Consider the following 15301-nt stretch of genomic DNA (forward strand, 5'->3'; position numbering starts at 1 on the left):
GTAGTCTTGAAACTTTACCAGGCAGGACCAATAATTTACTCCTAACAATTTACCATTTCATAATCGGGGGAAGGCTGTCCCCATTCACTCCCAAGTGGAAAATGTGTTATGTTCTACTTGTATCAACTTTAGTTGAACCAGAATAGCAACTCCCTTTCAACGTTATTAGAATGTTTTACTCAGTACATTCCACCACACCAGAGCTAAAATTACGCAAAGGATTGCAAAGCGGAAAGGAATCTGACTAGCACCCATGAGGTTGCGGTTCGATCCCTGGCCTCGCTCAGTGGGTTAAGGATCCGGCGTTGCGCCGAGCTGTGGTGCAGGTCAGAGGCGCCTGGGATCCTGCGTGGCTGTGGCTGTGGTCAGGCGGCTGTGGTTCAGATTTGACCTATAGCCTGGGACCCTCCATATGCCGCTAGTGCGGCCCTAAAAAGCAAAAAAACCAACCAACCCTCCCGCCCAAACTTCCTTGGCAAATTTCCAATCAAAGCTGAAGTGCCCAAACACAGTACTGAATTTCAAGAAGTTGGCTGGACGATTCAAGACCCTGTACGGGTAGATGAGGAGTTAGGCCTAAGATATAGTTTCTGAAATACTTGCAGACTCTACGTACAGCAGGGCCACGGGAAAATGTGCATTAAGGAAGCGCTTGTTTATTTCCCTCTTGCAAAGCCTTTTTCGTTACAACGACAGAGGGAGGCTTAATGTGCCCAGGGGGTCCGACGCCCAAACCAAGTTGCACCCCATTTGCATCTGGGCTGCTGGGCTGGCAGAAGCAGCGCGCGGACGCGAGGCCTCGGGCTCCCAGGAGCCCGTCTTTCGTCGCGGACACTTCGTCGTTGGGTCGTAACCAGGAGCACGCCCCGCCGGGCTCCCCCTCGTCCGCTCCGGGCTCCAGGCGGTTTCAACAGCCCGTTTAGCAAAAAGGGTAACAGGGATCCTAACCAGATGTGGGTGGGACCGAGACGACGGAGGCGGCTGGACGCACCTCTGAGGGCCTACTCGCGAGCTCCCGCCTCCCTCGCGGCGGTCACCCGGGGACAGAGGCGAGGCTCCACGGGGTCGAGTCAGGACGCCGCGGGCAGCTCACGGAGCCCTCGCGGGGCTGAAGGGGGCGGGCAGAGGGGCGGTGAGATGGCAGCGCGCCTGCGCGGGGCGGGGCGAGCGAGGCCCTCCCAGCATGCCGCGCGGCGCCCGGCTTCCGGCGGTGGGCGGGGCGGGCGTTGGCGGCGGGCGGAAGCGGGCTGAGCCAGGCCCTGCTCCGCTGCCTGCGCTTCCGGGGGGCCTAGAGTCAGGCTCCAGAGTCTTCCGGTAGGCGGCGCGGGAGGAGTGAGAGGCTTGAGGGGACAGGCCAGGCGGATCCCGTTGTCCCCCAATGTGAGCAGCGTCCTGAGCCCCAGTCAGGCGAAGGCTGCTCGGAGAGGTGGAGCCGGTTGCCGGGCCGGGAACATGAGGCAGTGTGCGCTCTTCCTGACCAGCTTGGTTCCTATCGTGCTGGCGCCGCGACCGCCGGACGAGCCGGGCTTCGGCTCCCCTCAGCGACTCGGTAAAGACCCTGGGAGTTGGCTTGGGCCGGCACCGGGTGCTTGGGGAGCGCAGCTTTCGGGAAAGAGCAGGGAAGCGGGATCTGTCAGGTGTTTGGGGGCGGGGTGTGGACGGCTGTGCGCGTCCCGAGGTTTTCAGCGTGGGAAGGGGGTGTGGCTCTCGGACTTCGGGGAAAGAAGGGAGATGGGCTCGTCTCCCTGAACGGGGGAGGGATCCTGGAGGGGGCCTCCGAGGGGGACTCGGGGCCTGGGAGGGGTCTGTCCCCTGAGTCTGTGTTTGGGAAGAGGTGAGGCGGGAGTGATGGTGGCTCGCGTTTGGAGAGGAGGATGCGGTCCAGATCCCTGCCCTCCTGAGGAACAAACCTATATTGTGTTCCTACCAAAGGCGGGATTCTGGAGGAGGAGAGGAAGCTCCGCAGCTCTTCCTGGCTCTAAAAGGAGCGAACTCGATTTTCTGCTGTAGGGGGTACTTAGTAATCTGGTTGGAAGGCAGTGACTGGAGCGCTCAAGAGTTTCGTTTTGCGAACACCATAAGCGTGTATTTAGTTATTTAAATTGGAGCTTATTGGAGGTGCTGGGGTGGGGGCGCTTAAATTTACCGGGCCAACTGGTAATGCTGCTGCTGTGAATGCCTGCCTTGCCATTTTAAACAGATTATCAGGAATCACCAATTTGATTGAGCCTAGAAAGTAGGTGATTTAGATTTTCTAAAGAGCTTGGATTAAGGATGGACTAACATTAAGAGATGTGTAAATTGCTGGCAGTTAATTTGTGTCAAGGTGTAGTGACTGGGTTCTTTATCAGTTAAAAAAAAGTTGGCATGTGAGAGAGTTTAATTAACTGGTAATAAAGTATGAACCAGTATATTTTCCCAGTGTGAGAAGTTAGAGCCTCAGTGATTTTTCATGGTGGTTTTGGTCCCCAAACCCTACCGTGATTGCATGTATAGTATCGGGCAGATGGAGACTTTGTGTGGATTTTCTTTATGGCTAATAAAACTTGCATTATTTTACCCGGAACTTCCTTATAATTGACTGAGGGTGTTAATGATGGCTACGCTCTCACCTGAACAACTGCTTTGTCAGTCACCTTAAATTGAAATGGATTACAGGTGATTAGTCTAATGACAGGCTGGGGAGAACCTGGTAGGAAGTGCTGAGATGTGATACGTTAATACAAATTGAAAAAAATGGGGAGTTAGGGATGGTCATGATGGAGGAATAGGGTAAGAGCCATGTGATAAGGATAAATGTTAATAAAATGAACAAACATGGAGTTACTGTCGTGGCCCAGCAGAAGCAAATCTTTTTTTTTTTTTTTTTTTGGTCTTTTTGCTATTTCTTGGGCTGCTCCCGCAGCACATGGTGGTTCCCAGACTAGGGGTCGAATCGGAGCTGTAGCCACCGGCCTATGCCAGAGCCACAGCAACTCGGGATCCGAGCCACGTCTGCAACCTACACCACAGCTCACGGCAACGCCAGATCATTAACCCACTGAGCAAGGGCATGGATTGAACCCGCAACCTCATGGTTCCTAGTCGGATTCGTCAACCACTGCGCCACGACGGGAACTCCACAAGCAAATCTTGACAAGGATCCATGAGGTTGCAGGTTTGATCCCTGGCCTCGCTCAGTGGGTTAAGGATCCGGCATTGCTGTGAGCTGTGGTGTAGGTTGAAATTGAGGCTCGGATCCCACATTGCCGTGGCTGTGGCGTAGGCTGGCAGCTACAGCTCCAGTTCAATCCCTGGCCTGGGAACCATATGCCACTAGTGCAGCCCTAAAAAGCAATAAATAAATAAATAAGCTAACATGTATTTCGAGGTATTAAAGTTATATTTTTACCACTCTAACACAGCTGTTTCACTTTTATTCTCATGTTCAGTAGTGGAGAAATAAGTAGCATGAATCCTAGGAATCGCAAAGAAAACCTCACTTTTAGATTAATTCTCAGCAGCATTCACAGATCGTAAGGGATTTTTCTATTTTTATCATGTGTTTTTATTTGCAAAGTGCGGACCACTGGTGCCAGAAAAATGCGTGGTCTAGATGTTTGAAGAACACGTACTGTATGCAAGTGTTATTGGAAATATGAAGATCAGACAACTGCAGCGCAGGTTTGATTTCTGGCCCAGGAACTTCCACATGCTTTGGGTGCAGACACACACACACACACACACACCCACACACACACCCACACCTTTTGGCATGGCAGGATAGAGATATATGAACAGGCAATTCTAGAACAATATGAAGGTGAGTGATAGAACACATTGTGGGAGTTATCACGTTATCATCAAGCAGGGTTGACCTAACTGGGGAAGGAGGTGATGAGCCCAGACTCGAAATAAGGACACTCTCGATAGAGGCACTTAGCAACTGTTAGAATTGAAATGAACCGTGGAGATTGTGTCTCTCTCTTTTTTTTTTTTTGTCTTTTTTTTTGCTATTTCTTGGGCCGCTCCTGCGGCATATGGAGGTTCCCAGGCTAGGGGTCCAATCGGAGCTGTAGCCACCGGCCTACGCCAGAGCCACAGCAACGCAGGATCCGAGCCGTGTGTGCAACCTACACCACAGCTCATGGCAACGCCGGATCGTTAACCCACTGAGCAGGGCCAGGGATCGAACCCGCAACCTTATGGTTCCTAGTCGGATTCGTTAACCACTGCGCCATGACGGGAACTCCTGTGTCTCGTTTTTATTAAATGAAGGGGGCAGAAAGATGTGTCTTAGAAAGGCATAGTGAGTTGTCAAGTTCATACAGTTAGTGACAAATGTATGCCCTGTGGGTATTTTTTCTTTTTTGAAGAGTGACTTTTTTTGTTGCTTACGGTAACCCTACCATTTAGATTGAATTGGTCAAGGCTAATGAATAATTTCATACTTAAAGAGCATGGTTGTTTATTAGCCTACTTATCCATGAGTGTTACCATAAACGCAGTGCTAAATATCAATTAGGGATACGACATTTTCCGAAGGACAAAAATGTGTAACAGAGTCCCGGCTTTTGGAGGACGCCGTAGGTCACCGAGATGATTTCAGCTGAGCTGTTATGAATTGCATAATTTAGGAAAGTTATGAGTCATGTGAGCTTACTCATGATGATATCTTGAAGTTGCAGCTGGGGTATATAAGTCTCCCTTTGATTTCAAAAGAGTTTTCTCTTTGTGTTACTCTTAATAAGAGGATGTAGTGGGTGGAAGGAAAAAATATAGGTCACAGATGAGGGATGGAAGTCGGGATCTGAAACATATATTCTGAAATGCAAAAGTATATGGGGTGGGGCGTCTCCCCAGTGCAGGGCCTGTTTCTCATATTGACGGCATCATTTCTCTCAAGATTTTGACATCTGACTTCCTCTTTTGATGGTAATTTTGCTTACTGGCTGCATTCCCTTGAAACTGAAACACACACCCTAACTGCTTTAAGAGAAATTTAATGTAACTCTGCTTTTTTTTTTTTTTTTTTTGTCTTTTGTCCTTTTTAGGGCCGCACCCGAGGCATATGGAGGTTCCCAGGCTAAAGGTTGAGTCGGAGCTGTAGCCGCCGGCCTACATCACAGCCACAGCAACGCCAGATCTGAGCCGCGTCTGCCACCTCCACCACAGCCCACGGCAATGCTGGATCCTTGACCACAGCCCACGGCAATGCTGGATCCTTGACCCACTGAGCAAGGCCAGGGATCGAACCCGACACCTCATGGTTCCTAGTTGGATTCATTTCTGCTGCGCCACGACGGGACCTCCCTAACTCTGCTTTGTGCTAGTCAAAGAGATAAACTATATTTCTAGAATAGAATGAAGATAAGAGTTACGCAGACAGCCCTGGTGGGGAAACTGGAGAATTCCATTTGGCTTTCACGGGGTTTTCCAGAACATTAAGTGTAGGTGTCCTTCAAGGCCAAGTGTGGTTGAATTTTGGATCCTTCTCCATTTTGCGTTTGTGAGAGATAGTGGTTTCAGTGGGAAGTATAATATGAGGGGAGAGAAAGATCGTGCGGGCGGGAGGGATGGGAAAAGGCCTCACTGAGGCAGGGAGTGAATGAAGTGCTTTTCCATGTACCCTAAAAGGAACCCAGGAGACGGCGCTCTTCCTCCCCACACCCCTCCTTTGTTTCCCCTTTAATCAGAGTTGTTGGCTCCGACAAGGCATCTGCCTCCATGGTTTCACTTACCATTTGACTGTTCTTTTTTTTTTTTTTTTTTTTTTTTTTTTTGTCTTTTGTCTTTTGTCTGTTGTTGTTGTTGCTATTTCTTGGGCCGCTCCCGCGGCATATGGAGGTTCCCAGGCTAGGGGTCCAATCGGAGCTGTAGCCACCGGCCTGCGCCAGAGCCACAGCAACGCGGGATCCGAGCCGTGTCTGCAACCTACACCACAGCTCACGGCAACGCTGGATGGTTAACCCACTGAGCAAGGGCAGGGACCAAACCCGCAACCTCATGGTTCCTAGTCGGATTCGTTAACCACTGCGCCACGACGGGAACTCCCATTTGACTGTTCTGATGACCACTGGATGTGCATCTCTGACCTAGACGTGTTCTCCGAAGCTCCGACTGCCCACTGTCTTTCCAGCTCAGTGTTCACAGGCACTTCAGACATAACACGGCCAGAATTACTTCTCTGTTTGATTGGAAGCCTGTGTGTAGGAGACAAGGTTTAATCTAGGAATAGGCAGCAGGACTAGAAATTGTGGAAGTAATCTCATTGCTTAACCTGAATTTACATCCATTTCAGCTACAGAGCCTTATGGGTCTTCAGAGGGTCCCTTGGGCTGTGCTCGCTTTCATTTTGGCTCCTGTTTCCATGTGACTGGTTTGGTTGAGAGTCGTGGCCCAGGATTAGTCCCAGCCTAGGTGAAGTGCTCTCGATGAGGAATTATTTGAGGCGGCTCATCCTCCAGCCTCCCTAACTGGTATAAACCCATAAAGTAAGCCATTGGTTCCCAGGCTCTGGGGTCCGCTGCCTAGCTGACAGCACTGTTCTCTTTTTCTCATCTCTTCCTTGGTCCCAAAGAGGAAGTCACCCACGCCTCAGGGTCATGTTGCAGAATGACCTGGCCAGGTCTCTCCCTTGTCCTGTGTATTTTGGGGAGTGTTGAAGAGCAGACAAGTCTCAGGTGTCTTCTGCACAAGCAGAATAAACACTTGACAGCAGCTGTGGCTTTATCTTTTCCACTTCTGACAGCAGTTTTGGGGGAACTCTTTGTACTCTGCAAGTAGAGGCGTGGAGAGTGAGCAGAGAGCCATAGGGATTCAGGGGTTTGGCATGAGACACTTGCGAGTGGTATTCCAGGAAGATGCAATTTATTGCAAAAATAAGAGAAATTAAGTGAAAAGTTCCCAGACGTTCCCAGACTCTTCTCATACAACACTTCATTATTTAAAAATCAGTTTTATCTTAGAGTTCCCATTGTGGCTCACTGGGTTAAGAACCTGCCTAGTATCCACGAGGATGCAGGTTAGATCCCTGAACTCTGCTCAGTGGGTTAAGGATCCGCCGTTGCCCCAAGTTGCGGTGTAGGTCACAGGTGCGGCTTGGATCTTGGCGTTGCTGTGGTAGCTGATGGCTACGGCTCTGATTCAACCCCTAGCCTGGGAACTTGCGTATGCCACAGGTGTGGCCCTAAAAAGACCAAAAAAAATCAGTTTTCTCTTAAAAACTTGACTCTGGGCTTGATGAATGAAATAAGGGTATCCTTTATGTCGTTGTACCCAAGGCAGTGGCCATAAAAGCTTATCCTGGAGGCAGGACAGTTGAGGTACGAGAGAAGGGTGAAGCGGAAGGTTTATCGAGTCTATAGGCAACTCCATATCTATATCCAAAAGCTGGTTTGCTGCAGGCCTGAAGGTCCAACTTTCTATTTATTCTTTGAGAACATAAAGAAGGAACAAAGTATCAGTTGCTGGATACCACTGATGTTGATTTTAAAAATCCTAGAATAACAGATTTACCTTTTTCCTGCCTAAAATCACTGTATGATTTATCAGTGATGTAACTGCAAAGATATGATGACCTAATGCAAAAAAGTTCTATGTAAATGGAGGATTGCAAACTGTAGGTAAGGAACAGAGTATAGAACTTCAGAATCTTCTAGTACCCACTGGGCCCTTTATAGCAACCTGTTATAAAAAAAAATTTAACCAAGTAAGTTTGAAAACCTAATCAGCATTATCGGGCAATTTATGAATTGGGCAGCTTCCCATCTAGCAGCTAGAAAGGCCCTCTGAGGGAACCAAATGGAACGTTTTTATGGGAAGAAGGGGCGGGGCAAGGGAGCCATCAGCAAAGAGAGGGAAGGATTGTTTTGGGCCAGGCCATCGTCTTTCTGGGGCCAAGGGAACCGGGAAGGAAGGGTTTTGTCCTATGGAAGACCTCTTCTTCCCCAGGGGATGGGGGAGCCCCATGTGGCTGATGACCTCATTGGTGCTGACCAGACAGTTCCAAACTGATGGGTTAAGACTACTTTTCTGATGAAGGTGGAAACTACACTTGGGTTAGGTATTAAACCTAGGTTTGGTATCAGGTGCTTCAGCAAAAGTGGGCCTGTGGTTTTTCTCTTTTAACAAATCCCGCTCCCAGACCTGCTCCTAGTTGGGGGTATTTTTTGTTGTTGTTGTTTGTTTTTATCTCAGGCGATTTGATACCACTGTCTACCCAGGTATCCAGGCCAGAAACTTGGGTGTCTTTTAGGGATCTCCGCCTGGATTGCTCTGCAGCCTACTAGCTCATGTCCCAGATGCTGCTTTTGTCTCCTCTAGCCCGCTCTGCATTCTGCCTTTGTTGTCGAACCCACGTTGATGTCTGAGTTGGGAACAGAGAGAGGTTTATTGATTGGGAGACTGCAGGTGGAGAAGATGGGCGATATAGGCCTGTCTCGGATCCATCTTCCTGGCTGGCCAGGGTGTAAGATGTTTTTTGTTTTTTGGGCTTTTTGTGTTTTGCTTTTTTTTTTTTTTTTTTTTTTTTGCTTTTTAGGGCCACACCTGCGGCATAAGGAAGTTCCCGGACTGGGGGTTGAGTCAGAGCTACAACTGACGGCCTACACCACAGCCACAGCAATGCAGGATCTGAACCACGTTTCCAACCTACACAACAGCTCACAGCAACACCGGATCCCCAACCCACTGTGGGAGGCCAGGGAATGAACCTGCATCCTCATGGATCCTAGTCGGGTTGGCTGCTGCTGAGCCACGAAGGGAACTCCCGGGTGTAAGGTTTTTAAAGCAGCATTTGGGGTGACTCTCCTCCCGTTGATTGGTGGTAAGGAAACAGGGTGGTGTCGGAGTCAACATCAACCTCCTGGGTCCAGCCAGTCCGGGGGCCGCCTGCTTGTGGTCAGCGTGTAGTCACTCTCCTCCACCTGGGGGTGGGGGTCTTAGTTCCTGTGGGGCAGCTCGAAGATTGTGTCCCGTTGTTCTGTGCATCCCTGGGGGAGGAGCTAGGACTGTTTATCCCTGAACTCTTGTCTCTTGACTGCTTTTCCTTCGTTTCTGCCTTTCCTCACTGCTCGCATCAGTAATTGCTTGAATCTGCTCCTTGGAACTCAGGGAGGACCTAGGAGACGAAAGCTTTTTTCTCCAAGCGAGAAGCAGGGGACACAGGCTTTCATGCCAGGAGCGCGCCGCAGGGCCCTCTGTTTCAGTCCCCCCTTTTCTTTGATCCTCTTCTGTCCTGAGGCAATAGGAGCAGGACAAGAAAGAGTAAGTTTTGGATGGAGTGGTTCATCATAAATTTGGCAGGGGAACTCAGCTTGAGGTGGGGCTTAGTTTCACAGTCGTGATGAAATCCCTAATTTATAGCTGTGGCTACTGTCCAAAGTCCAGAATCCTGAATTTAGTTCCCTGGCCCTTTATGACCAGACCTCTGCCTGCCTCTCCAGCCTCACACCTTTTCACAGTCTCTGTGCTCTTGTGCCCTCCTGCCTCCCTGAGTTACTTTCATTCTTTTGAGTGTATTATATTCTGTACTTTCTTTTCTTTCTTCTTTTCTTTCGCTGCACCTGTGGCCTATGGAGGTTCCCAGTCTAGGGGTAGAATGGGAGCTCCAGCTGCTGGCCTACACCACAGCCAAAGCAGCGCCAGATCCCAGCTGCGACTGTGACCTACACGGCAACACAGGATCTTTATTAATTCACTGAGCGAGGCCAGGGATCAAACCCGCATCCTCATGGGTACCAGTTGGGTTCGTTACCGCTGAGCCACAAGGGGAACTCCATGTATTTCTTTGTTTCTTTTTTTAGGGCCACACCAGCAACATATATGGAAGTTTCCAGGCTAGGGGTTGACTCATAACTGCAGCTGTCGACCTACAGCACAGCTCACAGCAATGCTGGATCCTTATCCCACTGGTCTGGGCCAGGGATCAAACCCGCAATGTCATGGATACTCGTTGGATTTGTTACCACTGGGACACCACAGGGACTTCTGTATTATTATTATTTTTTTTTTTGGTCCCCACCTGTGGCATATGGAAGTTCCCAGGCTACGGGTCAAATCAGAGCTGCAGCTGTCGGCCTACACCACAGCAACGTAGGATCCAAACCTCGGCTGCGACCTGCACCACAGCTCATGGCAACACCAGATCCTCAATTCACTGAGCGAGGCCAGGGATCGAACCTGCATCCTCCTGGATGCTAGTCAGATTCCTTTCCGCTCTACCATGACTGGAACGCCACGTCCGTTTTCTAATTTGTGTTTTTGGCCAGGTGAGATGAGGAAAAGTTCATTTGTTTAGGGAGATGGCTGGAGCAGCTTGTAGAAAGCAAGGAGAGTGGTCTCATTCTAGAGTGTTGGGCAGCCATTGGGAGTTGCTAAACAAAGAGAATATGACCTTGCCCTGAGCTAATAAGAAACATGGGTTTTGTAGCATTGTCTAGTATTAACTGTCATAAACTCTACCGTAAGAAGTTAAGTGGTTTATTCTTAAAGTTTTTTTGAGTTTTTTTCGTACATGGATATGGGGGAAATATCCATATACGAAAAAAGTTCTGTTGAAAAAGCTATAGAAAATTGGATTACCAATGGTTGGAATTTTGGAAGTACAGGGCAGTGAAATACCGAGCATCTGAGAGGTCACTTGCAAGAGCAGGAGCTCAGATTGTTGGACAAGGAGAAGGCATTTTGTGTGTAATCTCTCCAGGATGACCAGTTTGAGAAAGCTAGTTATTAAAAGAGGGTAAGTTACCATTGAAACATTCAGTATTTTAAAGTGCTTTAGCAAGCCACTTTTAAGTATTTATTATAGAAAAATACCTAAAGATAACCTTGCTCTTTTTTTTTTCTAGGCCTATTTTTAAATACATAGTTAGGATCATGTAGTATGAATAGTTTTTTAAATCTACCTTTGTGTATTTAATATAACATTAAAGTATTTTCTCATGTTCTGAAAACCTTTTGTTAAATAGTGTTTTAAATGATTGCAGGGGTTTTTTGGTTTGTTTTTGTTTTTTGTCATTTGGAAGTGCTACAACTTATGTCTCCTAGGTATTAATTTACTTTGTTTCCACTTTTTGTTCTTAAAATTAATGCAAGGCTGAGCAGCAAACATCTTTGTGCACAGCCTTTTTCTTCACGTTGAGCCAGTTCCTTATTTTAGCTCAGTTCAGTGGTTTTCAGACTTGAGTTCCCATCAGCATCACCTGGAAGCCAAGTTAAACCCAGGGAATTTCTGATCGTGGAGGGACTGAGAGGAGAAAGTTCACAGGGGATGCTGATGATGCTGGTTGTGGGCAGTCACCCTCTGAAGACAGCTGACGTGTGTCATTGACAATGAAACTACAGTATTGAGGTTAAGTTTCTCAGTCAGTAGGAGTGATTATGATCTTGAATGAAACTGAGTCCGTGTACCAACCTGTATCTCGGAAGTTGAAGAGCTCCAGGATTGTATCAGCATCTCAACATTGAGAATTTGTGTGCTGTTTTGTGCAGGGTTCTGTGCTGGGTGTTGTGAGGTAAGACTGGTTTTTAAAACGAAGCTTACTTTTGGCCATTTTACAACCTCTTTGTGAGATAAGACAAATATAACTCAGAGATGCCAGAAGGTGTAAACAGCTTCAGAATTCAGAGGGAGGCAAGGTCATGTTTGATTGACATGTCAAAAAGTAGAAGGCCACGAAGTAGAGGGTCCAGGAAGAGCTAGGCTATTTTTAAGCAGTTTCAAAAGTCAACATCAGTTTTGGGGTTTTCAGCCAAACCGGCCCAAGTTCAAATCCTAGTACTGTGCCACATTGGCTTTGTGATGTTACTCTCCCAGGGTCTGTTTCTTCATCTGTAAAATGGTGATAAGACCAAGGATGTTCGTGGAGGTGACATAAAACACCCAGTCTTGTGTCTTGGAGAAAACAAAACACTCAAAATGTTCAATAAATGGAAAGCTTCTTGAAGATTTTTCATTGGTGCCTCTAAGCATTATAATTTGCAAGGCCAGGTCACTAGTAACCAACCGTCCATTGGGATAAAAGAGATTGTTGCCTTCTGAAACAGCTTTCCTTTGAATTAAAATTAAAGGAAATTTTCCTTAACAGAAAATGGGTGATAGTAAGTGTGAAATTTGCTACCATTTTCATTTTTATCTTGAAGTAGAGCCTTGAATGAACTTTGATTAAGTTTCCTTTAATCGCAGAGTTCCCGTCTGGCTCAGTGGAAACAAATCTGGCTAGCATCTGTGAGGACGCAGGTTCGATTCCTGCCCTCGATCAGTGGGTTAAGGATCTGGCGTTGCCATGAGCTGTGGTGTAGGTCGCAGATGCGCTTGGATCCGGCGTGGCTGTGGTGTAGGCCGGCATCTGAAGCTCCGATTCAACCCCTAGCCTGGGAACCTCCACATGCGAGGGTGCTGCCCTGGGTGGGGGCGGGGCAGAGACAGATTTCCTTTAAGCAGATAGCAGTGTGCCTTCCCCATGATTTCTTCAGGTTTGCTCGAATATGATGTGACAGGGAGGCATTTTTCCTTCTTTGACCACTCTGTGTAAATTGGCCCTTCGCACTGCCTGCCTCTGCTGGCCTGTTTTCATGTCCGCAGGACTGATGTGTATCTTCTTATGCATTGTGTGTCTCTCCTACATGAGATGCGTGCTGCTTTGGTCAAGGACTTTGCCCTATGGAGTGCTTTGTCTCAGTACTTAGACCAGTGACTAACACAGAGCAGTGAATGAATGAATTGATACAGAACTTACTGAGCATCACTGAGGGAAAATTGAAGGAGAAAAGTATTGTGTGGATTCTTTCTTTTAAAAATGGTTTTGTGGGAGTTTCTGTCGTGGCACAGCGGAAGCGAATCCCACTAGGTTGCAGGTCTGATCCCTGGCCTCGCTCAGTGGGTTAAGGATCCCGCATTGCCTTGCGCTGTGGTGGAGTTCACAGACGCAGCTTGGATCTGTCGTTGCTGTGGCTGTGGTGTAGGCCGGCAGCAACAGCTCCCATTAGACCCCTCGCCTGGGAACCTCTGTATGCTGTGGGTGTGGCCCTAAAAAGACCAAAAAAAAAAAAAAAAAAAAAGGTTTTGTGAGCCTGTTTAACCACAGTAGCAGGATACTTATATTTTAAGCTCCTACTGTTCTATTTTGAGGACATTCCAAGTCCGGTGGAATGATTTTGAATACCATTGCTTCTGCAGTGATATTTGTTGAGAGAAAAGGAAAGCATCAGCTCATTGTATTTTTAGGCAGTTTTTGTATAGACTTAAGTCACCAAAATTGTCTTCCCCAAATCCTCTTGATTGTGGGAGAGACAGCACTGTTGCTGTTGATAACAAGTGACTTATGGGGTAGCATATACTCTATAGTGTTTATTCTTACTCTGTGCAAAATAGAAACTCATTTGTGCTTGTTCTGTCTTTGGGGAAGTGCATCTTTGCTTTTCTTGGATGCCAGGTCAGTCTGTTAAATGTTTATTTTTTTTCTAGGGATTAGTTGGTTCTTACCACTTCTACTTCCTGGTGTCCAGTGGATTAAATATTCTGTGGTGTCTGCTGAGGGCAGCAGTGGTAGGGACAGCACTACTTTTTTGCTCATTTGGAGTATGTGATATTTCTCTAAAAGGGTTGCTTGCTCAGTTTTGGTTTGCCCAGGCTATAGATACATTTATTGCTATTTGTTATTATGTATCAGCTGATACAGAATTGGTACAGTCCAGATAGGCAGTGGGCAGATCAGATTGGCAACTTTGATCTTAGAAATTCTAAACAGAACGAAATAAAAAAAAAGAAAAATTCTAAACAGAAATGCCTTGAATTTAGGAGTTCCTGTCATGGCTCAGCGAACCTGACTAGGATCCATGAGGATGAGGGTTCGATCCCTGGCCTCTCTCAGTGGATTAAGGGATCCGGTGTTGCCATGAGCTGTGGTGTAGGTCTCAGATGAGGCTCAGATCCCATGTAGCTGTGGCTGTGACGTAGGCCGGCAGCTGTAGTTCTGATTTGACCCCTAGCCTGGGAACCTCCATATGCCCCAGGTTTGGCCCTAAAAAGCAAAAAAAAAAAAGAAAAGAAAGAAAAAAAAAGAAAAGAAATGCCTTGAATTTAGAAGCTAGTTCACTGCATACTGTGGTACTCTTATCAGTAACTAGTTTGACCATGGACTCACGTTCACATTCCCCTGATTGTCACAGATATTTTTCCACCTTGATTTGTTTGGCCTGGGATCCAAAAAGGCTTACACGTTGGCTGGCTTGCTGTACCTTTTCTTTGTTTGTTTTGTTTTTGTTTTTTGCTTTTTAAGGCCACACCCAGGGCATATGGAAGTTCCAGTTGGAGCGGAGCTGTCAGCCTGTGCCACAGGCACAGCAGCCAGATCTGAGCCTGTAGTGTCTGGCGGGAACTCACTTGCTGTTCTCTTCAGTCTCATCTGTCTCCACCCCTCCTTCTTTTCTCTTGCCATTTGTTTCCTGGAGAAATTGGGTCATTTGTTTTGCAGGAATGGAACATTCTGGGCGTGGCTGATGACTTCCTGAGGTTGTTATTTGGCAACGTCTAATCCCTTTTTGTCTTGGAAACTGGAAGTTAGAGCTTGATTAGATTGTGTGGTAAGAATCCTTCATAGGTCATGCCAGGGGCATTACATCAGGAAGAGTCTGTGATCTGATTCTCATGTGAATGGTATTACAGTTGATTTAGGTATTAATAACCTTTTTATCTTTATTTCAGAAAAGCTTGATTCTCTGCTCTCAGACTACGACATCCTCTCTTTATCCAGCATTCGCCAGCACTCCGTAAGGAAAAGGGATCTGCAGGCCTCAACACACCTAGAGACACTACTAACTTTTTCAGCCTTGAACAGGTAATTTGAATCATTCGTAGAATAGTGTTCGCAGTGGGGGACTTGGTTTGGTAAAAACGGAAAAATAGGAGTATCTACTGAAATCTTAGAAAATTACATTTTAAAGATTTGAATGAATGTAATTAGAATCTGACATGATTCTTAAAATAGTGTATTGATTATTCTTAAGTTCATACTGCTGACAATTTTTAAAAAGTAAATAGGTATTCCAAAGGTATTAATGATGGTATATTTGTGGTTTTGGAATTATAACAATTTTGATTAATTGAATGATTATAATGCTTTAAATTTTCCTACTTTAGTGCTATCAACCTTATACGAGGTACTGTATTTTATATATGAAGACAGTGAGGCTTAGAGAGAAAGGATTTGCACAGCCTAGTGGTGAACTGGGTCTAGAATTCCGTGCCCTTTTCCCATTAAGTTGCTCATTTGTCATAGCATAAATTGATAGATGGGCAGTAATTTTAGTATTTTATGTT

At 46.9% G+C, this 15301-nt stretch overlaps 1 protein-coding gene across 3 annotated transcripts in view; it reads left to right on the forward strand.

The window, feature by feature from the left end:
* The window catches only part of ADAM17 (ADAM metallopeptidase domain 17), a 58483-nt gene continuing 44485 nt past the window's right edge, over window positions 1304-15301 (forward strand). The window contains exons 1-2 of one of the 3 annotated variants that reach the window (XM_021085854.1): window positions 1304-1549; window positions 14687-14819. Coding sequence is in view for 1 of the 3 variants with exons in the window: in NM_001099926.1 (NP_001093396.1) it covers window positions 1453-1549; window positions 14687-14819 (230 nt within the window). In the remaining 2 variants the exon portion in view is untranslated. 3 annotated transcript variants of the gene reach the window in all.

The sequence above is a fragment of the Sus scrofa genome, chromosome 3 (genome assembly GCF_000003025.6).
Source record: "Sus scrofa isolate TJ Tabasco breed Duroc chromosome 3, Sscrofa11.1, whole genome shotgun sequence".
In the NCBI taxonomy this organism is placed as follows: Eukaryota; Metazoa; Chordata; class Mammalia; order Artiodactyla; family Suidae; genus Sus; species Sus scrofa.